Source organism: Eretmochelys imbricata, chromosome 18 (genome assembly GCF_965152235.1).
Source record: "Eretmochelys imbricata isolate rEreImb1 chromosome 18, rEreImb1.hap1, whole genome shotgun sequence".
Taxonomy (NCBI): domain Eukaryota; kingdom Metazoa; phylum Chordata; order Testudines; family Cheloniidae; genus Eretmochelys; species Eretmochelys imbricata.
This window is the reverse complement of record NC_135589.1, coordinates 8,256,588-8,282,385: the sequence shown is the minus strand read 5'-3', so window position 1 is coordinate 8,282,385 and position 25,798 is coordinate 8,256,588. Positions and strand designations below refer to the sequence as shown.

The 25,798-nt window shown below is 48.9% G+C and overlaps 1 protein-coding gene across 2 annotated transcripts in view; it reads right to left on the bottom strand.

Annotated features, from left to right (window-relative positions):
* Positions 1–25,798, bottom strand: part of PAX7 (paired box 7) — a 147,326-nt gene that overhangs the window by 79,029 nt on the left and 42,499 nt on the right. For both annotated transcript variants that reach the window (XM_077837178.1, XM_077837179.1), the window contains exon 5: positions 711–910. In XM_077837178.1, coding sequence (XP_077693304.1) covers positions 711–910 — 200 coding nt within the window. The remainder of the gene's footprint in view (positions 1–710; positions 911–25,798) is intronic.

Here is a 25,798-nt window from a genome sequence, read left to right as displayed (position 1 = left end):
GGGACTCTATTATACCCACCGATCTGTTCACACTTCTTATCCCTCTGCATGTTTGCACACACTGCTGACCCAGCCTTTATCTGGAAGACATAAGGGCCTATGTGCGGTGTTCCCACAAGGGCTATTAATTGTGTCGATGTCATAGCTCTCTCCCTTCCTCCTCCTCTCCCCTTCCCTCCCTCCCTCCACCACAAACTCTCAGGAGATTGGCAAAAAGAAAAAAAAATTCACACGCAGAATTTGCAAACTTTGCAAAATATGATACAAACCCTTGGGCGGGGAGAGGGGAGGCTGAGGCATGGTAAATGGTAGAAACGACCCCGGCCACTCCTAGGTAAATGGTATACAGCCCCTTCCCAACTCAAGGCACTAAGCATAGATCTGAACACCCCATCAGCTTTGGGAAAGTTTGGATCACGATCCCAATCTGGATTGAAATTTTGCAGCTGTAATGGGCCAAACCAAAATCCCAGGTGGGAACATCCTTGGGCTATGGGGAAACTTTGGATCTGGATACAAACTTTGCATCTCAGGCCCAGGTCACCTGGTCCTACAGAAATGGAACACCCACCGTGTCATCCTCCAACTCTCAGCCACTCCTCATCATGGATAAATGATAGGGCCCCCTTCTCCTAGGTCAATGGACCTAGAGAATCCCTTGGCTGCTGTGTTATCGGGGGACTCAGACATGTCCTGACTCTTGTCCTTACCTGTACTCGGGCCTCTGTGAGTTTGGTCCTCTGGGCTAGCTCCTCTCGTGTGTAGATATCTGGGTAGTGGGTTCTCTCAAAGGCCTTCTCCAGCTCCTCCAGCTGCTCGGCTGTGAAGGTGGTCCGGCTACGGCGCTGCTTGCGTTTCAAGGGTAGGTCCGGTTCAGACTCAACATCTGAGCCTTCATCCAGCCTGTTACCTGGCGAGGGAAAGAAAAGAAGGATTGAGGCTTAAATGGCGGAAAAGCCAAAGGAGAAGCAGGTGCAGAAACAAGAATTAAACAGCTACAGGGAGGTCCAATACAGTCATAGAGTTTAAGGCCTGAATAGATCATCAGATCATCGAGTCTGACCTCCTGTAGATAATAGCCTACTAACACCTCCCAGCCACCCCCCCCAACCGGAATTAGAGCAATTCTACAGTGATGGTGTCCAACAAGCCAACTTCTACTTCTGGGTAGAGCTGGTCGGGGATATTCTGACAAAGCATTTTTGCCAGAAAAATGCTGATTTGTCGAAACTGAAACTGTTTGTGGGAAAGGATCGGCTTCGATGCATCTCCTGACTCGAAAATTGTTTGGAAAAAAAGAAAAGTTTCCAAATGGTAGAAATGTCCCATTTTGATATTTTTGAACCAAACCATTTCATTTTCCAGCTGGGAACTATTTTTCATTTTGAAATGTTAATTTCTATTTTTTCTAAAAAGTTTCAACATAGAAAAGGTCAGAATTGAGAGGAAACACCTAGAAATGATCCAAACATGCCAGGTGACTCAGGTTGATGGATAATATTTTTCGGATGATCAGTACGTGAACATTTGTGAACGCTTTGTCCTGATTTGGGACATGGAAACAAACGTGAAACCTCAAAAACTCTCATGTGGCATGAAAAGAGTTTCTACTTCTGGCCTGCCCAGAGGGCTGCTGGCTTGATGCTGATGGAAACAGCATCTCTCCTCAGAAGCTGAGAGAACGTACGTCCTCTATAGATGCCCAGAGCTGGGTAGGAGCTTTAAGTGGAGGGCAGAGGACCTAGCACCACTAGCTCGGGCTCTAGGACCCTGCAAGGTGGAAGGTCCCAGAGCTCAGGTTGCAGTCTGAATCCAAACAGTCTACATTACAGTTAAACTGCCCCTTAGCCTGGGTCAGCTGGTGGCAGTTTGATGCCCCTTGTGACAGGAGTTTAGGGGTCTCGGTTTAGTTCCTTGCGAACAAGCATCCATTTTCCCCAAAACCCGCCACAGCCAGTGCTCATTGTTGGCCATCTCTGCAGAAAGACCATGAGCTGAGTGAATTCCCCTGTCAACCCTAGAGGTGGGCCCTTCTGGTGGGCATGATGCACCTTTGCTGGGCCCAGTGCACAGGAAGATTTCACGGCTGCTGCCCCGGCTCCTTTCCACCATATGTCCTATGGATAAAGGGAGGGTTTTGTTCTCCAGAATTGGCAATCCAGCATATGTACCAGGACCAAATTCACAAGAGAGACAGAGAAACTTCCCCAACTTCCCGTCCTCAACAGTAGCATTTGGCCCCCTGATTTCAGTGAATAGGACACCACTGGGCCCCACTTTGGGAGAATGATAATGAGTCCATAAAGGAGCATTTTTTACTGGCTAAGAGCATCTTAAGGGAGACGCTAGGAGTTTAAAGAACTCCCACTAGCTTCAAAACAGCTCACAGGGAAAAGTCTCCTGTTAAGTCAGTAACTGCATCTCCTATCAGCATGGTACAAGGTTAAAGGGAATCACAACTCACAGAAAAAGTCCTTGGCTCTTGGAGGGGGAAAGCAAACAAGTTTCTGTTGTTTGCACATGTTTTGACTACAGTCCTGGCTCTCACTCTAACTACTCTGTCTTCATTATTAAGTCTGATACCCCACCTGCTACAATCTTTTATCTGGGAGGGAGGGAAAGAAAGACCCGCCGCAGGTCAAGTGGCACCTGCCGTGCAGATAGCGATGCACAAAATGCTTAATTTAGGCCGGTACCCCATGTCTCTGTGTGGGAAGGTGAGAGACAACTCCAGCTCTCGTGGTATATGCCCTAGGTCAGTATGGAGGCAGACTGGAGAATATGATGTGTAAAGCCTTAGATCTCCTCAGCGAAACAAGAAATCTGATCTCTCTGTCTGTTTCTCTTTCTCAGTCTCTCATTAATACAATAGACTGTACTTAAATGCATATTGATTAACTACAGAGGACCTGATTCTGATCGCCCATACCCCAGTATAACTCCACTGACTTCAATGGCATTACTTCCTATTTACTCTGATGTAGCTGAGAGCAGAATCAGGACCATAATCTGTTTCAGTGCATAGTTCACAGCCCCAATCTGCTCCTATTAGGCCAAACCTTTATCAGCTATGATTAAATGCATGAGTAACATATGCAGGGCCAAATCCATCCTTGGAATAATCCGGATAAAGTCAATGGAGCTGCCCCAGGGATGAATCTGGCCCCTTTTTCTCCACTGTGCCCTTTTGTGGTGATCAGGACTTTCCACCAAAACCTCCTTTTTTTGCTTCCAGGACTGGGAATCCCAGCTGTGGCGTTCTCAACAGCTGCTGAACAATGCGGACAGCCTGTGGAGCATGAGGCAAATGTCCCAACGGGGGCCAATTATTTATAACGAGCAGGTCAAACATGCCATTGGATCCAGCGTGCTGCAGGGCAGGATGCTTTCCTTTCTTGGTTCTATGTGAGGAGGACTCAGTGTGTCTGAACTGAGCTGTTAGATGCAGGCGCAATGGGCCACGTCCGTTTGAGTTAACCAGGCATTCCTTGGGCTCTGCTGTTGCTGTAATGGCTGCATGTTCTCAGAGCTGTGGGAATCACCGTGCCAGGGGCTCCCACTGCTTGTAACCCAACCTCTATTTCCACCTGTGGGATACCAATAGAATCAGCACCGTAGGACTGGAAGGGACCTCGAGAGACCATCTAGTCCGGTCCCCTGCACTGAGGGAGGACTAAGTATTATCTAGACCATCCCTGGCAGGTGTTTGTCTAACCTGCTCTTAAAAACCTCCAATGATGGAGATTCCACAACCTCCCTAGGCAATTTATTCCGGTACTTAGTAGCCCTGACAGTTAGGACGTTTTTCCTAATGTCCAACCTAAACCGCCCGTGCTGCAATTTAAGCCCATTGCTTCTTGTCCTATCCTCAAAAGTTAACAAGAACAATTTTTCTCCCTCCTCCTTGTAACAACCTTTTATGTGCTTGAAAACTGTTATCATGTGCCCCCCTCAGTCTTCTCTTCCCCAGACTAAACAAACCCATTTTTTTCAATTTTCCCTCATAGGTCATGTTTTCTTGATCTTTAATCGTTTTTGTTGCTCTCCTTGACTTTCTCCAATTTGTCCACCTCTTTCCTGAAATGTGGCACCCAGAACTGGGCACAATACTTCAGTTGAGGCCGTATCAGCACGGAGTAGAGCGGAAGAATTACTTCTCATGTCTTGATTGCAACACTCCTGCTTGTACATCCCAAAATGATGTTTGCTTTTTTTGCAACAGTGTTACACTGTTGACTCATAGTTAGCTTGTGATCCACAGATCCCTTTCTGCAGTACAGTATATAGTGTCCTCATATTTTCGATATCTCACGTGTTATTCCCAGTAGGCCAAATCATGGTTCCAATGAAATCAATAACAGTTCTGCTGTTGACCACAGTGAGACCAGCATCAGGCCACTATTTTTAGAAGGCCTTTAGAATCCTGACTGTAGCACAAATCTGGTACATGATCAGCTTCATTGGTTCTTGCATTTTCAGGAAAATCTCTAGATTCTTAAATGGTGCAACATGCATGTCTGGGCCCTAGACAATTCTAGCCAGGTACAGGCACATCTGGGCTCTGGAGAACCAGACTTTGCACAAGCACATCCGGAATCCAATAACATATTATTAATTTCATTCACATAAATATAATTGTATATTTCACAAGCAACTGTCAGTTTCATTAGTTGGCATTCTTGATGGGAATAATTTGCAATAATAAAAGTTGGGACAGAGCTAAGTTTGGGTCTAAAATGAAGGCTGTCCCTGGTAATGAGATGACACTTGAGAGTGTTTTGTCCACAGCATATGAACAGAGAAGTTAGATAAAAAATATAATACACTCCTGCTGGAAGGCTGCATAGGAACACTATTTTTGTTCCTAGACTCCAGAACAATGCACAGTAACCCAAAACAGAGAGAGACAAAGCAGGCTGCTCACTAAGGCAACAAGGCACAGTTCACCCCACTTTGCTTTAAACTGGCTCCTTCCAGACTTACTTCGCTCACATACTTTCCTAAGAGCCTGCAAGCAGGACAAGCAAGCTCCCCCACACCCCACTCTTAAAGTGATAGCTTGCAATTACAACAGAGTCCTCAATACACCACAGACAGTTGTGAAGGCAAATTAATCAGATTGAACATTATTTCACTCTGCACCAGAATGTGTTGTTGTATAGACAAATACACACACACACACACAGCAGTGATGCTCAGGCTGTTGCATAAGGAACAGCTACTTAGTGCTGCTCTTTTCATTGTGCAGTAATTATAAGAAGTTTCAGATTTACTGTGTTATGGGGTGGGATGGACTTGTTGGCCATTAGAAAACATGCAGGCAACCTAACCACCTGAGAGGACTTCCAGAGTCCCTATTGGCTTTGTGATTACTATGATCACTGATCCTGACCTTAAGAATTGCACAGATCCAGTTATTTCTGTTCCCCTGCCTCCCTCACCCCTTAAACTTGACCCCTTTTTTTGTCTCATCCACATGGTACTTCTTGTTTTTCAGACTGTAAGTGCTTCGGACCAAGGATTGTAATTTACTATATTATTGTACAGTGCCTAGTGCAATGAAACCCCTGATCTGGACATATCACAATATAAATGTGACCTTAATAATAAATAATAATATTTTCACCCAGTTCACCTGTCTACCTGGGAGTGGTGCTAGAATATCTATAGACAATGGAGCTGGCTCACCTGGCTACCTGGTGGTCGTGCTAGACTATCTATGAACAAAACATCCAGCATCCAGGTGTTTTATATACCTGGAGGTAGTGTTACAATATCTATGGACAATGCATCCCACTCTTCTGGCTATCTGGTGTGAGTGCCAGAATACCTGCCACTAATTCATACAGCCCTGCTGCAACCAAAAATATTATCCCCGCTGGTGTAGGAGAAGGGGAAGTAGAACGAGAGAGCCTCCCAAAACTCAGATAAGTTTCATTTCTCCCCTCCTCCCCCATTTGCCTCCCCTAATGGGAAGGAGCCAAACTTCTTTAAACATCTGCGAATTGTCAGGTCAAAAATCCCTTACAAGAAGCCTGTCAGGGAATAGCCAGTAGTCATGACACCCAACTGATCATACCCTTGGGACTTGCTGGCCATCTACCTGGCTGCAGTGCCAGATGGGAGAGCGCCAAAGCCATGGTTATAAAGTGTCTGCAGTGATACACTGACCTTCCATAGCACTCCCTGTCTGATCATTTTCCAGAATGCTTTAGCTGACAAACAGGGCATGGAGAGTGGAAGGGACTTGCCTGTGGTCACGCAGCAGAGCTGGGAATACAACTCAAAACTCCCGATGCCACATCCTGTACTTTTACTGCAAGACCATACGGAACAGGCCAGGGAGCAAGACAAATCCCAGGGCATGTCTGAAACCAGCTGGTCTCAGCAGGATGCAGCTGCCACTGTCAGGCACAGATTTATTAAATAATGCGGGCAGCCTTCTGGCTAAGATTGAGTGTAGTATCAGCTGATTAGCCAATGCATCCTCTACTATCAAGGGGATGATCTCCCGTAACTACATAAAGATAGACTCAATGCTCTAACAAGTCTTTTCCTAGTCAGGGGGCTCCTGGGGTGGGGGGGAACCTCACGGCTATTATTCTCAGCAAAGTTCACGAACAAAAAGGTTAAGAAAGCCGCAGGAATAACCAACCCCTGCGTATAACACAAAAATAATGGCCTCCTCCCGAATCACCAGGAGCCTTCATCCAAAACTTGAGCCAACTCTTTTCCCCAGTTTGAAAGTGTTTAGATGCCTTCCCCGCCTCCCCTGTTTATTACTGTTCTTCTCTGGATGCCTCTGAACAACTGGGCTCCAGCCAGGATAGGCAGCAGAAGCAGCAAAATAGTGCGAGACAGGCTGTTCTGGAAGTATTTCGATCCTGGCTGGAAAAAGAAACCATGCAAAATACCCAGCCTGATTATCACAGAAATGTAGGGCTAGAAGGGACCTCCAGAGGTCATCTAAGCCATCTCCCTGGGCTGAGGCAGGACCCAAGTATACTAGACCATCCCTGACAGGGGTTTGTCCAACCTGTTCTTAAAAAACTCCAAGGATGTGGAACCCGAGATACTGGATAGTTTGGAGAAGCATCGTTTGATTAGGGCCCCAGATTTTGCATCGGTGTTACTATGCCATTTACAGCTGTGGGTTTTTTTTAAAACCATAATATTTATACTAGCACAATTCCTAGTGTAGATACAGTTACACTGTGATAAAGATGTCTTATATTGGTCTAATTTACCCCCTTCCCTTATAGGAATAAGCCATAGGGTATAAGCACTGTTAGACAGGTCTAATTGCACCCACACTAGGCCTTTTATATTGCTTTAACGCTACCAGTCTAGTTAAAGGGGTACACTACAAGAAGGATGTGGAGAAATTGGAGAGAGTCCAGCGAAGGGCAACAAAAATGATTAGGGGTCTGGAACACATGACTTATGAGGAGAGGCTGAGGGAACTGGGATTGTTTAGTCTGCGGAAGAGAAGAATGAGGGAGGATTTGATAGATGCTTTTAACTACCTGAAAGGTGGATCCAAAGAGGATGGATCTAGACTATTCTCAGTGATAGCAGGTGACAGGACAAGGAGTAATGGTCTCCAGTTGCAGTGGGGGAGGTTTAGGTTGGATATTAGGAAAAACTTTTTCACTAGGAGGGTGGTGAAACCCTGGAATGTGTTACCTAGGGAGGTGGTGGAATCCCCTTCCTTAGAAGTTTTTAAGGTCAGGCTTGACAAAGCCCTGGCTGGGATGATTTAGTTGGGATTGGTCCTGCTCTGGGCAGGGGGTTGGACTAGATGGCCTCCAGAGGTCCCTTCCAACTCTGTTATTCTATGATTCTATGATTCTAACTTTTGCATGTAGACAAGGCCTCCGAAATATAAAGTCCATGAGCCTGATCCTTCGCCCCCTACACTGTGTGTCATTACATGCCCCTGAGGAAAGGTGTGTGAAGTGGGTGTATAATGTCACCACTGGTGTGAGAGGGTGGCGAATCCCACTTCGACTGTAAACTTTGTGGGGTAGGGGCATCTCTTTGTTATATGTCTGTACAGCGCCGAGCACAATGGGGCTAGGGCTTCTAGGGGCGATTGCAATGCAAACAACAGTAATAGTCATTGCAATTGGGGAGCATTTTACGCCCCCTCTGCGCAAGTGTAATTGACCACCCTAAACGCAAGGCAGTGGAAAAACCAGGCAGCACCTTTCGCATGGGTCACCCATCACCCCTTGTAATGAGGGACAGGGAAAGATTAGCTTGCTCGCCTTCAATCCCTCAAGGATGTGTGGGGATTGCCTGTGAAAAGGAAAGGAGAAGAAGAGAAGAAGGGAGAAAAAAACATGGGGAAAATGGCTCAGAGAGGGGAGATGAAAAATCAGACCCTCTACAGTATATTCTAGATACAGGACACACACTGGTTCCAGCCTAGTTTTTGAGGGGCGAGTCTATCTCCAACACACAGCGCAGCTGCCCTGTAGCTAGAAAAACATTTTTCTTTTCTTTAATTGAATCACCCTTGGAAACAAGCAACAAATGTGGGTTTACAGCACAGGAGAAAGTTTGCCAACTTGAAAATTGGCAAGGTTTGCAACACTTCTTAAGTTTCCCCCATTATTTAGATCCTTAGCTCTTTGGGGGAAGGTCTGGCTGGCTCGGACTATGTTCGTGTACAGCGCCTAACACAACGGGACTCAGCTCTCAGTTGGTGAGCATGACTGTAATACAAAATAATTGATAAAGATAGTAATGGTCCGGAACCTCAGCTGGCGTCAATCAGTGTCACTCCACTGACGTCAATGGGCCAGATTCTCAGCTGGTTTAAACCAGTTCAGACCCATTGAAATCAATGGAGCTATGCCGATTTGCAGAAGCAAAGAATCTGGCTCAGTAAACCCTAGCCTAGCGGCGAGCAGAGATGAGCCCAAGCTGCAAAACTTGAACTAGCTCCAAACAGTTCCAAAGCTGGGGGGCATTCAGCTCTGGGCTCATGGTCCAGCCCTTCGCTGTAGCATCAACTTTCACCTTGAACAAAATCCCAGGAACAACCTGACACCATCACAACCTCCCACCGCCAAGAGGATGAAGAAAAGGTGAGGAGAGGCTAACTGGAGATTTGCATGATCCGCTTCAAGCCCATGTCTGAACTGAGGATGCGTGGGATGAAACAAGATGGCTCCTCCCGGATGAAGGGTATGTGGTCAAAGCAACACACGCAGGTGTGTTGGTGCTGCAGGGAGGGGGTCTGAAAGACAGGAGAGAGCTGGAGGGGAGGAGGAGCTGGTTTTACAATCCAGTCTAGCATGAGAAAATGTGTAAATTAGGGCCAGCAAACGTGCATTTCTGGGTAACGACACCAGCTGAGGTGGGGTGTGTAATTAGGAGGAGCTGAGCAGAGGGAGTTTGCAGGAGTTTGAAAGGGAGGGGAGTGGAATGGGGATGTGGGGGTGGGGGAGGAAGAAGAAAAACCCTCAATAATTAAGGGGCATACTTCTCCTTTCTCTCCCCAGCCCCTTCCCCCGCCCTTTCCCTCCATTACTTCTGGGAGCCTCTTAGCCTTGGAGTTAAATTAATCAACAGGATTAGGTGGAATTGGCCACGGCGAGCCCCTCCAGGCTCAGACTGAGCCCTCGTTGCTCTACAAGGGCCCGTTGCCTCGTTTTGAAGCACCTCGGTGCTTTCTGGAAGGATTCGCAGACAGGATTGGACATGAAGACGCATTCATTATAGCAGAGATTGGATTTGGGCGGGGAGGGGAGCAAAAAGGGGACTGTGTGTTTTCTCCTTCAATATTTCTCATCTCTCTCTGTCACCCTCTCTCCTTTAACTCCATTTCCTCTCTCTCGCTCCCACCTGCCCTGTCCTAAAAAGTGACTGAGAGGAAGAGAGAGGGGAACGGTTTTGTGAGTGGCCGGGAACCTGCCGGAGCCAGTCAGGATGCTGTCAGCACATGGTAAGCCACAGCCTGAAAGGGGCTGCATCCCAAATCACTCCGAAGTCAGGGGGGCAGCTGGGGCATCCCAAGAAGACTGCATCAAAGGGGCTGGGGTGCCTACTCACTGGGAAGCTGGGTAAGGCGTCGGGAAGCCTCGAATCAACAGCACAGCATGGGGTGGCGTTAACCCACTCTGAAGACTTTGGCCGTCCAAACCCTCTGACCCACAATGCCCCTCAGGAGGCCGCGTGGATCCGTTCCTGGGCTCTGCCACCCACCCTGAAACTCTGCTCTGAACCTTAGGAGTTTGGGCCACAGGCTCTTCCCACCCTGACGGGGCAATTAATTGCTCACGGGGCAATTAAAGAGCATTATTCTGAGGCCTCTCGAGGCCTGGTTGGTGACACGGGAACCAGCCCTCGCTGTGAGGGGACACTGTTTCCTCACATCACGGCAGTGGGTGGTGTGGTGTCACGTCATCACAATGCAGCCAAGAGGCACTCCAGGGAAGAGCTCGCTGGATGGAAATCTTTGCCACCGCTGGAGCATTGGGCTGGGTACACGTTCTGATCAGGACCCCATGACACATGCGCCAGGCCAGACTCTGAACCTCTTCCTCATGCTGAGCGGCACCTTACACCATGAGTAGCCCTGCTGAAATCAATGGGGCTACACGTGGGGTAAGGGCCTACTCTGTGTGAGCAAGGGCATCACAATCCGGCTCGGCGCTAGGAAGACTAAACATATATAGATGGAGGCCGTATTCCTCCTCTCCATTTGAGCCCTCCTGAATTGGCTTTTCGAGGCTCTGATGGAGTACAGCCTGGCTCTTTCACTCTGGTGCCATCTTGCTTTCTCCTCCCCCTACCTCTGGAAACAGACGGTTGATGGCACTCAGATTCTATGGAATGGGTGGCAGTATAAAACCCTAACGTACGGCCGTGCAGAGATTTCACACACTGATTTGCATTGACATCAGAAGATTGGCTTGCTTTGCCAGGCAGGCTAGTTATTTTTGTGCAGGAAAACGAGGCTGTCAGGGATAAGAATAGCCCACGGTGCTGGCCATAGCTGCTTCGTTTACTGACCCAGACAAGTTTTCATGCTGCAACCCATGCTGTGGCAGGAGAGCAAGAGGGTTTCTGTTCTGCCTGCTGCATCAGTAGCAGAGTTGCGGGCTAGAATGCGGAATCAATATTGATAGGGTTGGAGGAGGAAGCAGAAAAACCAGGGCTTGGGTGCTAGGTGCCAAGAGGGGACAGCGGTGCTGGGGTGTGGATCATAAAATCCCTTTTGGATTCACCAACTGACCTCAACTGGAGAGGGGAGCAATTCGGGATGGTAAATAAGCCACAGAAAGATGCTTTTTTTTTTTCTTTTTAATTTGCAGAGAGTACTAATTTTCTGCCCACAACGGATGGTTCTCTCTGAGCAAGAGCAGAGCAGCCCTGGGAATAGAGTATCTGCCTCTGGAGCAGGCACCGGCAGAAAGCAAACAAAATCCATCAAAATGCAAACAAGACCCTCTAAAAAGTGAGCTGAGGAGAGAGACAGCGGTGGCGATATTGCAGGCACAAAAGAATGATATTTCCATGAGATTTTTTTTTTTTTGAACGGGAAAACAAAAATGCCCCTCCCCCCGTCTCTCTTCTTTGAGACCGATGAAGTGCTGAGCCCTAAATGTGGGATTTCTGTAGAATAACCCTTCCTCACTCTCCCTTCCCAACCTAGTTAGCTGCAGGTGTGTTCAAAAGCGAGCCAGAGAGATATTCCAACTCCAGATGCACCCTCCCTCCCTGCCCCATCCACAAAGAAACAATAACCGGTGCCTACAATATAGCTTGGATTCTTCATTCTCCCCAACCTGTAAACTCCTCTGTCTCCCCATTCCTCCCCCCCCCCCCCCCCCCGCCACAGCTATATTACAGTTTAACATAGTTTAGGGGCTGTGGTGTGAAGCGATAGCAGAAAACTGAATCACATAATAGTTGATATGCGTTTTAATCAAGTAATTCGGTCCAAGCCGAGTGATGGTGCGTAGTGGTGGGGTGCCCTTGAATACCAAACAGACTGGGTAGCCGGGCTAGGAAAATGAAAAAGTCATTTACAGCTCAGCTGGGGACCGCAGTGTTCAGCACAGCATTAGTATGGGGCTTTAGGAGATGAGGGGTTTGGTGTTTTTTATTATTTAGGCATTGAACTGGTCAGCTGTAACCAAACCACAGATGGAGGTAATGTCCATTATGGACTTTACAACTTCGCAATAACACTAACAATGAGGCCGATGCTCCAGAAGGACGGGGGCAGGGGAGGGAGGCATTTCCCTTGCCTCCTCTGAAGGTGCAAGATTGTATTGGGGTGCGTGAGAGGGGAGAAAGCTAGTGAGAAGAGAAAGCTGGAGATTAACTAGCCTGAAAAAGAAGCGAATGGAAAATCAAATGTCATTCCGAGCTCCCTTCTTAATGTGTGGGTCAGCAGGTTCGATCAGGCAGCAAACCGAAATGCAGCAAGAGCTGTGCAATATACAGAGATTTTGGTCTGCAGCAGGTGATGAGTTTCTTTTCCAATTTTGGGTCCCCTGGATTCACACTGCAGTTTAAAATTGAAATGGTGAATCTGAAGATTCAAAGTGAGACTGGGACTGGCCCCCCACGCTGTGCCTGGTTCCGGTTAAAAACATGGCAAAACCACTGCACTTCCACCAGAACTCAGGCCCCACTTTGCAAACAGAAGCTGGGAATGGGTGACAGCGGATGGGTCACTTGATGATTTCCTGTTCTGTTCATTCCCTCTGGGGCACCTGGCCTTGGCCACTGTCGGAAGACAGGACACTGGGCTAAAGGGACCTTTGGTCTGACCCAGTCTGACCATTCCTATGTTGTGGGCTCATAACAAAGGTCAAACTGGGGTGTATTTCATCAGGTGCTTTGGCATGAAATGATCACACAGCTGTTGCAGAACGAGAGGAAGGAGGGTACCGTGGCTAAGGAGATGGCAGCACTATTCCCTGCTCTGCCACAGACATCTGTGGGACCTTGGGCAAGTCACTTAGTCACGCTGTGCCCCAGTTCCCCAGCAGTAATAAGAGGAAATCCAGCCCTCTGAGGAGTGATGATAAATACATTAAAAAGATTGTATGGCACGGGGGGAGGGGGTGATATAAGCACCTAAGATAGATACAAGCAGCACCGTTTCAGTCACATTTTCGGCCTAAACTAATCAGCAGCCCAAAGCTGCTGCACCTCTGTGTTTTATGGTACTCGGCTCCTTTATGTTGAGACCCAAAAGGCAATGGGAGCCTCTCTCCAGCCCATGGTTCAGCCCAGGGAAGAGTGGCACAGGGTGTCATGCGTGCTGGATTCCACTCCAAGTGGAAGCAGGCGGCTGAAGTTGCAGATACACGTTGGTTCTGTCACAGGTGCTGTCCAGGGTAGGATTTTCCCAACAGAACACCACATGACTTGGGAATGACAGGTCAATATTCAGCAGCCTGACATGCAAGGAGAGAACATTGCTGAGGCAACCGTACAATGTCACAACACCCGCAGTGCATTCAGGCGTCCCACACTGTCTTGCACCATGGGACTCATGAACTGTGGAGCAACAGACCCATCAGGAGCGGAGCAGTGCATGAATTTTGGAATGGAGAGCACGAAGCCTGACCATCAACAGCACCACCCAATATTCCAGCTTGGAGAGATGTTAATTTTGCAAGAACTAGGGAGATCCACCATCACAAAGAGTTTTCACTGCTCCTATTACTGGAGTTGAGTGAAGACTTGGGCAAGGACTTTACTTTGGAGTCCTGCCCATCCATCTCTCTCTCTCTATCACCACACAGTCTTCTCTATCTAGCCATCCATCTAGCCTGGTTCAATTTTCTTGGAAATATACGTAAAGCCCATTACATGAGCTATGTTTGGACTAGATCTCCAAACCACTTGCACATTCATATGTTACAGAACTGACAGTGCTTTGTTCAGAGATCTTTACCAGTTAAATGTTTGCTACTCCAAGAAGGGTCTCGGGGATGCCAGGCAATGCAGAAGGGGGCTGCTTAACACTTCACCTGGACAATGCCATGCACAGACCAAGCCCCCTCCTATGCTGACATAAATCGGTGCAGCTTGTGGCATGTCCATGGAGCTTCACCCATGGGGATCTAGTCCTAGAGTCTCCATCTACTTCTCTGAATGTGAAAGAAATAAAAGCCACCAGGACCCCCAGTGAGTCCCACTGGAAGTCTGTGCTTGGTATGGCAGCTGCCCGCTGCCATGCCCCACAGAAGGACCCCCGGTCATGAAAACAGATTCTGTTACGTCTGAGCTGTGAACAGAACCAGAGCATCCAGAACATTTGGGGAGAGATGGTGGGGGAGGGGGGAGACGAGAGAGAGAGACTATGCCTGCGACAGCCTTTGTCAATTCCCTGCACTAGCCTGAGCATAAACAGATGGAATATCCATCAACTCCAGTCTCTTTTCTTTTCTTTCAACTTTTTTCTAGTTCTCGCCTCCCTCCCCTCCTCCCCCGCTTTCTTCTGGCTTTTGTTTGGCCTTTTAAAGCACCCCGAGGTAAAGGGGCCCTTCCCGACTCCTCAGCACATCTGTGAAGTCCATAAAAGGCCCTTTTCGCTTCAATATTCATAGCTGCGTGCTTGTGGCAGGCACAGGAACCAGCTGAGGGCTGCATGAGAGGGACCGTGGGGACTCGCCTGCTCCTCTCCTCGCTGCCTCTCTTGCTGCAGCATTTCCCTTCAATGGGGCTCCCAAAATTGGGAAGAAAAGGTGGTGTGCAGGAGGAGGATGAAGGCCAGGGGGAGGATGGAGGTCAGGGAGCGGGAGGGGCCTAATTATTTAACCTGGGGGGTTCCTCTCATGCTCTCATCCTTGGCCTGCTCCACCTCGCTAGTTCCCTTTAATCATTTTTCATACACGGAGGACAAGCTCCTGGGCCAGATCCTCAGCTGGTGTAAATTATGGCAGCTCCATTGCAATCAGTTGAGCTGTGCCAGTTTACACCAGCTGAGGGTCTGGTCCTCTGATGCTATCCCGAAGGATGGCAAAAGAGAATTGGGCTCGGAGGACCAGCGTGCTTAGCCCTCCAGCAACAAGGGAAGGGGATCTGGGTAGGACACAGAGGGGAGGGCATTGCAATGACCTGGACTTTGGTTTTGAAGATGTGGCCAGACTCAGGAAAAGCCATTTGACCAGCGAGGCAGAACGCATGATCCTCAGTACCAGTGGGAAATTCCAGCCTTACTGGGGTCGGGGAGAGACGTTGCATGGGGGTGATGGCTGGAAGGGTAACGTACTGGCACAGGTAATTTATTTTGTTCTACACCGTGTGTTTTGGTTTGATAGTGATCTGCGTGTACAGATGCCACTGCCGGTGTGCACGCAGCCACTAAGTCCTCGCAAGCTAGGCAGTAACCTCGTTCAGCTGATCTCAGAAGCTCACCCTTGCGATACCATCGTTCTGAGCCTGTTCTGGTCTGGGTCCATTCCCCTGCATAAGTTAGAGTAACCTGAAGGGTGCTCTAAGTTAGGCCATTGCTCCAAGGGTCTGAAATGTCAACTGGAGATTGGAGGCGGGTGTAGGGACACCTCAGCCATGCCCAATGTGCTCTGTCTATACTTTCTGTGCTCTGTTCACACCCCTTCCACCAGCAGCAGGGGTGGGTGGCGTAGGAATCTCTATGACCCAGATTCTCACAGGAATATTTAGGTTCCTCGATTCCATGAGCCTAAATATTTTTGAGGATCTGGGCCTATATCACTAGGGGATCCCACTACATGGGAACGATTCTCCTGCAGCCCTATGTCCCCATTCCAAAGACAGTACAGTGCCAAGTGGCCACATCAGACCCCACATTGTGGCCCAGTGGCCTCGGTCTAACTACAGCTGCAGCATTAGTCATTATAGTGGGCCAGATCCTGGCCCCTCTCAAATCAATGCGTGTTTTGCAATTGAGTTGACTGGGACTAGAGCTGGCTGAAAAACAAGATGCATCTTGCAAAAATCATCGTATGAAAAACCTGTTGCAGATTTGCCTTGAATGATGCTAAAATTCATATTTTTGGCCAGCTCTAAATAGGCCCAATGTTTGTCTTATTAATTATTGTTATTTGTACCGGGGTTGTGCCTAGGAAGCCCAGTCGTGGACCAGGACCTCATTGTGCTAGGCACTGTACAGTGTGTTTAATCCCAGTAGCGCTGGGGACAGAAGAGTCGCAAATGCACCGTCCCACTGAAGATGCAGGAGTTACACAAGGGACCAGCTTGGCCCTATGAATATACTACAGCATGTCTCAGGCAAGGGATTGGCCAGCACATATACACATTTCAGAACGGCTGCTGACAGCTCTGCTCCGGGGTCAGGGTCCTCGAGCATGATCTTTTCTGTTGCTGCTGCCTCCATCGGGGATCAGTGCAGATTAGGGTTTGCTCATGATTTGAGTGCTGGAAAGAGTTAGGTGATTTTCTTTTAGGGGTTTCAGAGGATTTCAACATTAAGAAAAGATGAAATCATTATCCAAACCCTTTACTCCTTCACCGCTCATGATAATTCCAGAGCAATTATTAGGGCTCATTGTGAGGTGTTTTAGGTGCTAATACTGGGAGCTATAGGGACACAGGGCACCCTCTTAATTCCCTGCGTGGGCAATCTGCATCACCAGTCTGTGCATACAGGCGGGCCACTACTCTCCTTTCCGCACAGGCAGGCAGGGAGGGGGAGTGGACGGAGCCTTAGCTCCACTTCCCCAAAGCACCTGCCAGCACAGGTGAGCTGATGCAGTGGGAGAAGTAAATGGGTAGCGGGATGGTTCAGCTTTCTTCCCCTGGAGCAAGAGGGAGCAGGGACTGAACTGAGACACTGAGTCACAATTCAAGCCCTGGCTTGCTCCTGGAGCAGTGCCCCTCACGATGGGCTCATGGTGGTATCTCTCCCTCCCCCAGTCTTTAGAGAGATGCAGTTATCACTGAGCAGTATGTAAAATAATTAAGGACAGAGAATTGTTCCTTATAACCCTCTTATACTTTTATCCTTCATTTCTACAGGTGGGCCCATTACTGTTCCGTATAGTGCACCACTCCCATGCAGGGGTCTTTGTGCTGAGCTAGCTGATTGGTATTAGGTTCCCTGTGCCTGATCTTGGATAGAAAGAGCCGGGCACAGCTCAGGGCTGAATACAGCTGCGCTGAAATCAATGGGAAGACTCTCAGCAGATTGGGCCCGTACTAGGCAATGAAGCAGATAGCAGAAATCTGCCTCCATCTGCGGAGGCAGGATTCGCAGAGCTCAGCATTCCACGGTCTCAGAGCCCGGGGCCCAGCAGTACCAGCGACCCAGGTGAAATCCACCAGTGGCAGAAAACCAAAAGGTACAAGGCTGTTTTCCCCCCCAGTGGAGCAGTTGCTGCTCTGGCTGACCCAGAACACACAGTGCAGTCTCTGGTAGGTGACCGAAAACCAGGGATAGTTGCTTTTATTGAATACTACTCCACGGCAGGACACACACCTGCCGAATAGAGGGGAGAAGGAAGAAAGTCTGAGGGCTCAAGCAGCGTGCAAACGATTTATCCTATAGGAGAAAATCATGCCATCACATTGTGATGTTGCATTGTAACTACACAATGCTGTATTGTGACACGCGTTTATCCTCACTTTACCCTGAACGTTGGTACGTTAGAAAGATAGATCTGAATTATGAGGCTTAGCTTTTTCTCTAACAGCGATGCAATATCACCATCACTTTTCAAAAATATTTATCCCGTGCCATCAATTTACCCACTGCACTTTGCTGACTACAGAAAAGCTGTGGGCTTAGGCTTGGAAAGCTAAAACGTAGTACACACAAGACATCAGGCTGGCCCCAAAACACACAGTCAAAGCTCACGCATGCAAAAATCCCTCATTTGTGTGTTGCTATCGCCATGGCATGCACATACGTTCATCTGAACATACAAAAACATACATGTTTGTGTTGCAAAAAACTGGAGGTGTTGCACACACACAAAATTGGGCAAGGGCATTTCCAGAGTCCTACTTGAAAAAGCAGCTCTGGAATTTCATGGATCTGGGGAAATCTTTGCCCCACTAGAAGTTCCCTGCTGCCAACACAGGAGGAAATGTATCCTGAGATAATCTCCAGAGACTCCGCCTGCTTCTCAGGATTCTGCTCCTGCCACTGGCCCATGGTGTGACCTAGAAGAAGTCACTTTGGTTGAGCTTTTCAACCTTAGGTGCTTAGAGTTAGGCACCTGAATATGAGTGACCTGGTGTTCAGAAGCAGGATTGCCCACAAAGCACACTGCCATCCGTGGGAGCGGCAGTCGCTCAGTGCCTTTGAAAAGCAAGTTGCTCCTATTTAGGGTCCTAAATATGGATCTAGGGGCCTAACTGCAGGCATCCCGGTTTGAAAAGGTTGGACTACAGTTACCTCTCTGTGCCTCAATCTCCCCACATATAAAAGAGGGATAATAACGCGCCCCACCCGGTCTCACAGGGGCTGTTCGGGTGCTTTACTGAACAATGTTTGCAAAAGCAGTGGGGCATATATTTAGACTGCAGGCAGCTGGAAACCTCAACCAAGAGCTGGACCTTTATTGTGCTGGGCAGTTCTACATACACAGTCCCTGTCCCAGAGAGCCAAGACAGGCAAACAGCGGGCAGGGAAGAAGAGACCCCGCTAAGGGAAGTGACTTGCCCAAAGGCCCACAGCAGGGAATAGACCTCACACCTCCTAACCCTCAGTCCAGTACCTGCCCATTAGACCATGCTGCCTCTCGCCTTGGGGATGGGGAGTGTGTGTGTAACACACATTCTGACTTCACAGGGCTCCATAAACAATAAGGATAACAATGCAGAAGAAAGGGGAGATTTAAGTGCAAAGCACCATCGCCGACCCTCCTCACCATTCACGCAGTCCAAGATAATATCAGAGGAAGCAATTTAGAGGGGGCTTGTTTTGCCTCAGTTGTGATGAGTCCCTATGTCCTGTCTCACATGGATATATCAGGGAAAATCCCCCTCACCTCCCATTCCTTCCTAATCATCCCAGCCAGGTGCTGGCAAGGCCCCTTCATTGGAGAAGCCCATTCATTCCCATCCGCAGCTCTTGAAGCCTTGCCAATGCACCTCAGCCCTACACCAGCCCCAAGCCCCACACCCTAACCTGACAACACACCTTAGTCCTGACTTGAGGCACCTCTGCTATTCCAGTCTTGAAACACTCCCTCCCCAGATCTGCCGATGGCCCCATCCCAAACTGCCTATACCCTTGCTATCCCACACAACGCAGGCCAACAGACAGTCCAATGCTCCTCACTCTCGCTCTTTCAGTCCTGGGCCCAATATAGTTCTGTTGAGTTACCTCAGACTTGACTTACAGCATCCCCTGCTATTCCAGTCTTTGGCTCTCCAAAAACTCTCCCAGGGCACCTCCATCCTGACCTGCAACGAGCCCCTTCTGGGTCAGTCCTGAGCCCTCTCTACAGCTCTGCCAATGTCCGTCACTCCTGTCCTGCAGCACCCTGCTGTTCCAGCCCTGGGCCTTGCTGGATGGATAGATCAGACCTTTCAGCCTAAAGCTCTTGCAGCAAAGATGCGCCAATTTAACCCTCATAAACCTTTTCCGCTCCTGAAGAACCAGCCAGCAAAAACGAGATGCTGGAGACCAATTAACCACATGTGAAAAACGGGTTCCTCCTGCTGCCTGCAGGCCTTGGTTCATTTATTGGGGCGTCAGGCTGCCTGTCAGAAGCCAGGCGGGGTAAGCAGAGTGGAGTGTGGGGATTTTCTATGTTCACCTAGTTTGTCCTTTCTGTGTCCCGGGCTGCTGGACAGCAAAGCAATGCAGCACATGTTGTGACCATGGAGGACACACTTACTTCTGTCTGTTTTTCTTTCTCTATCTTCCATCTCCTTTGTCCATCTGCATCTATGCCTCTTTCTCTGCATCTTTTATCTCCCTGCTCCCTCCACTTTCTCTTTCCCTTCCTCTCTCCTTTTCCCTCTCCTCCCTTTCTCTCTCCCTCACTCTCTCTGCGGTGTGGTTCGCCCCCTCCTCTTTCTGTCTCTCCTCCCTCTATCTATCCTCCTCCCCCACCCCCCGCACTTCGTGCTTTACATTAATTTTAGTCCTTTGGAAAAAGCAACAGCAATGTGAGCGTAGGGAACTCCAGGAGAAAAAAGGGGCCACTAGCCAGACACCAGGCAGAGGGTGCCCTCAGGAATCCCTCATCACGTTGGCCAACGGCACCTCCACTGCCATTAAAACCGCCTTGAGAAGCCGGACTGTGACATTCGCCTGCAATTGAACCCCTCTGCCTGTCTCTGCCGCTCTCCTCTCAGCCGAGCTGGGAGAAGAAAGAGAAGAAAGAAAAATAACAGGAGGAGAGAATGAAAGTGACAGAAAGAAGGATTGAATGAAGGAGCGAAAAGAAAGCAAGATATCCCTGCGCTGCTGGGCCCTTTATCAGCCCTGTCATCTGGTGCAGAGCCCCGATTGCATTGTCTCACCTTGGACAAAACGAAAAGGCGTTTTTGTGCAGATTCCTTTAGAGCTGCCAGAGCTGGCACCTTAGGGGGCCGTTAGAGCCTGAATGTGCTGCTGACAGCCCTGTGCAGCCCGATGTGATATCAATAAACTCCGGCATGTCAACTCTTCAGCGCAGCTCATGTGGAAGGTACGGCCTGAATATTAAAACCCTGAGCGGCCTGGAAAGAAGCTTGGGGTGGAGCGGGGCCGGGGGCGGGGGGGAAGGGAGAGAAGGGAGAAGAGAGGAGGACAAACATCAAGAGGGTGCTTAGCAGAGCTTTGAGGGGGCAAGACGACCCAAAAATACATTCCCTGATGTCCAGCTAAATGGGTCAATGAGTGTTTGCTTTTATCCTCAGCCATAGGGCCCCAAGACAACAGGCGCAAAGGAGTCTTCAGCCTGGACAAGACAGTCTCTGGTGGGCGCCAGAATCGGATTCTTCCAAGGAAGGTACACGAACCCTGCAAGGGCATGACAGTGCTCCATGGTCTGTCCAGGGGAGGGAGCCCTGAAGCTTTGTCCCCACAAGGAGCAGAAGGGCCATCTCTCCCCTAAATTATTTATTGTATGGTAGTGCCTAGAGACCCCATTGCTCTAGGCACTGTACACACGCATAATAAGATACAGTCCCTGCCCCAAAGAGTTTTCAGTGTAAATAGACAAGACAGGCAAAGGGTGGTAAGAGAAAGGAAGAGCTATGATCCATATTTTGCTGATGGGGAACTGAGGCAGAGAGATGACTTGGTCCTCATGGTGCCTAATCAAAATGTTACTCCCAAAAGACTGTGCAGACCTTTGTAAAATGATCACCTCTCTTCTGTCTTGGACATTTGGATCAACAGAGAAATATTTTACATTTTTGACATGTTAAAACATCCCATTAGGTTCCAGAGTTAACACGTTCCATTGAGATGACGAGGGGCAAGTCACATTTGGCAGAATCTTTGTGTCAGGCTGTCTGCAGACTCCAGCAGACCTCACTACATCAGTTTTCGCTCAGCTCATCTTTGGAAGGTTTATCTTTGTGACCGTAAGAATTTTTGCCTTGAACTGAAAGCTTAGATCCTGGAATGTAAGATGGGGCCCTCTGGGAAAAAAGTATACTCTCAGTGAACCACCCTGAGGCAGCCTAGTGGAACGGCAGGGTGTGGAGCTGGGCTGAACTCGGTGGGTACCGGAAGTGGTATGAATGTTCCCTTTAGTCTTGGAGAAGTTGAGTTAACATGTCCTCACCTTTGCTCCCAGTTCTGAGTTCAAAAGCAAAATGCACCTGAAAAAGGAGAGTTTCAGCAGGTGTTGTTTGTGTCGTGACTCCAGGGGCACACAGCTGCCGCGAGGGATCATGATATGAGAGGTGAGGGAATTGGGAAGCCAGAGCTGATTCCATGGGGGCCTCAAACTGGACTCTGTTTAATGGGGGAGCCAGTGCAGGATGCCAACAAGCAAGGTGATGTCTACATGCTGACCCTTTTCAGTGGACAGAGGGACATCATCCACCTGAACAACTGATGCTTTGCCCTGGCCTGAAGCCTGGCTGAGAGGGTGCCAAGACACTGGCAGGGTCAAATGGTGTTGGAGACTGGTTTGTGCTTGCCTCTGAATTAGCTTGCTTAGCAAAGGGAGGTCAGACACTAAGTGGTGGTTAGCCAGGTCTGTAGCATCAAGCACTGGTTCCTTCACTATCGATCACCCCTTCCACAGCTACTTGTGCACCTGGAATGAGAGTATTTGTGGTTTTGGTCCTGTGTGCTGCCTTCTCTGTGGCCCATGAAACCATAGCTAATGTTGGTGGTCTTCTCTAAGACACAAGGTAATTCCTCACAGTGAGGACAGTATGTTGATGGGCTCCTAGGTACATCTAGTTGGTTAGATGCAGGGATAGACAGACAGGCACCTGAAGTTAGACAAGCAAACAGATGAAGGGTAGGGATGAGTGGATAAAAGAAGAAGAAATCTCCCCTCATTAAAAGCCTCAGCCACAAACCCAAACCAAACCTTCTTTAAGATCCTATTGGAATCAGAAACAACATGAGAAAGGCAGTTCTCATGCCAGTTCTCTTTCCAGCCTGAACAGAGACAAGTGCACAAAATTCCATGTAAAAACCTTTGTGCCCCATAGGTTCCCAGCTAGTGATAAGCCCAGACTGTAATCACCCCTGATCTTTGATGGTGCAGGTGAAATGGTACTTGCATCCAAACCACTCAGGTTGCAGCCAAAACCTAAGTGATGAGAATTTGCAAAACCTAAGTCCCTTCACTCATCTCTATTTCTAACTAAATTTTGCAGACCAACGAGGCTCAAAGAAGCATCTAAACCTTTGGTTGTTTCAGGAACCTTTAGATGTTCACCTCTTTCCAGTTCATAGATAATTTCAGCTACTCACTGATGAGATTCTGGGTTCAGAGATGGATATTTTCTCTTGTAATGGGGACAGCTGGTTTGGATAAATTAAGAATTTACTTTTATGGAACTTAAACCTTTCCTGAAGTTTCTATGATGTTGGTTTAACTCTGGTTGTCTTCATCTTCCTGAATCCCTGTGTTTCAACATTTGTACATTTATTCTTATCTATATTCTAGTAGTGCCTAAAGTCCACAACCGTTGTGGTAGGCACTGTATGCTATCTAAACAGACAAGGAGGACAAGGAGTAGGACGGGAAACAGAGAGGTGAGCTAAATTGCCAAAGATCATGCAGCAGATCAGTGGCAGAGCTGGGAACAGATCTTGGGTCTTCTGACTCCCAAGCCAAGCCAGCGTCTGACCCACTGGACCACTCTTCACAGATGTTAAGGAAAGAAGGGACCATTATAATGATCTAGTCTGACCTCATGCGTAACTCAGACCCAGAGATTCCTGAATCAGGGATTCCTGAATCAAGCCCATAACTTCTGGTTGAGGTAGAGCACGCCTTATAGAAAGGCAACCAATCTTGATTTCAAGACTTCAAATGACAAGGAAGCATCCACACACATACGTAAGTTGTTCCAGTGGTGAATTACCCTCACTCTTAAAAATCTGCCACTTTTATTGCAGTATTTCCCTCCAGGCTTTGAAAACCCACTGTGCACAAGATGCAAGGCTGCTAGATAGCCCCAGAGCTGTCAGCGAGGCACATCACCCTCCTCAACACCAGACGAAGCATCAGAATTTCATCTAACAAAGTCTGAACCTCGTCAACGGTTTGGTCTGAGGGATGATCAAAAATGTAAGTACGTTTGGACGTTTACCTGGACCAAACCTCTGAATTTGTGGATTCTCACCGCCGGTCACTAATTTTCACCCACTGCGGAGTAGAAGAAAGCACCTTACATCAGCAGCATCGTTCTTAATTTAAACAACAAACAGCCTTCTCTGTGCATCTAAATAAATGAACCTCCCAGTGAAATGACTGGAAGTGCAGGCAGCAAACTTAGTTGCAGAGCCTTAGCCAGTCACAAGTGAAAGGGCTGGGCCACACCCTCTGGATTTCATTTTAACCCTAGGAGTGCTGTAGATTCAGAGAGAAACCCCGTCAAGATATTCAGTCATCAGGATGCGACTGGCAACAGTGTGAGCGGACCCCATTCTGGGGATGGCAGGGCTGCTCGGGGTCCCATGGACACTGCTCAGAATGGTGTTCTTCTACTCCTTTAGAACCTTGCCAGAGAGCTCAGCACCAGATATTTCCAACTGGCTTTGGCAACACAGTGGGAACCGGGGGGGAGACTTGCCGGCTCACTGTGATGGCTACGCTCTTCAGTGCAATGCTGCTGGCTCTGTTGCTCCACTGGAATACAGGATAGATTTTCCACTCCCTTTTCATCCATATCTCGTCTGTCTGTATTGTCCCCACGGGGACAGCTGACACAGAGACACAAGCCATGGGGTTCCAACAAACCCTGCACTTCCTGGTGGTCGTCACCATTGGGTCTCTGTAGGTATGTCTACACTGCACACTACGCCCAGGTTCTGACTCAGGTTTGTGTCCAAGTCCGTCTCCCATCCACACTCAAATCAGCCTGATTTGGGTTAGCAAGCACTCAGGACCTGGGTCTAGGAGCCTGCTCTGTGTGGGGGTAGGCAGTGTCAGATCCCAAGTCCCGCAGTGACTCAGATCTAAGTCCTGTCATTTTACAGTGTGGACGCATCCTAATACACAGACCCAAGTCAGAAGGGCTGCGCGGTGCAGCATGGATGCATTAGCACAGCTGTGAGACCTGGGTCCAACAACTGTAAACCCAGCCTTACAATGCAGTGTGGACGCTCAAACCCAGGCTTGGAAACACCAAGTCCACAAGCCCAGGCCCCACAGACCCAGGTTTATGATGCAGTGTAGACATACCTTTAAAGACACAGTCCACTGCACTGTCTACCTCCATGATCTACAAAGGACACTGATATTCACAGGGGAGATTTCCAAAGGCACCCAACTCCCATGGGAAGTCAATTGGAGTAAGGGGACTCCCTCCCATTTGTGCCTATGTAAACCAACCCCTATCAACTATTATTATTAAACATTCACATTGCAGTCACTCCTAGGGGGCTCTGTTGTGCTAGACCAGGGGTGGCCAACCTGTGGCTCTGGACCCACATGCGGCTCTTCAGGAGTTAACAGGCGGTTTCTTGTCTAGACACCGACTCCGGGGCTGCAGCGACAGGCGCCAACTTTCCAATGTGCCAGGGGGTGCTCACTGCTCACCCCCTGGCTCTGCCACAGGCCCTGCCCCCACCCCACCCCTTCCCGCCCCCTCCCCTGAGCCTGCCGTGCCCTCGCTCCTCCCCCCACCCCCAGAGCCTCCTGCACGCCACGCAACAGCCGATCGGGAGGTGGGGGAAGCGCAGATCGTTGGGTGGGAGGTGCTGGGAGGGGAACTGTTGGGGGGGCTGCTGACGTATTACTGTGGCTCTTTGACCATGTACATTGGTAAATTCTGGCTCCTTCTCAGGCTCACGTTGGCCACCCCTGGGCTAGATGCCGTAGAAACACAAAAGACGACGTAGACCCTGCCCCCAGCAGTCTACAGTCTCCTGATTCGGCCGGCAGCGCCGCACAGTCAGGACCTCCACCCACACTGAGCCCCTTTCGAGGTCCCAGCCAAAGACTTTCACCCACCGTTTAATTTCCTGAGTTCATAACCACTGCCCAGAGCAGATCCCAGCTAGTATGTCTGAGCCGTACCGCTCTCTGCTCTTTATCGGATGCAATCAGACCTGCTTTAAAGTCTATCCGTCACAGGCACTTAGGACTGTGTGAACGTGTGATTTCTTCCCCCCCCCGCCCCCGACAAAAATGTTCACAATGTTATTTTCGTTGATTTCATGCCTGGAAAATGCCAA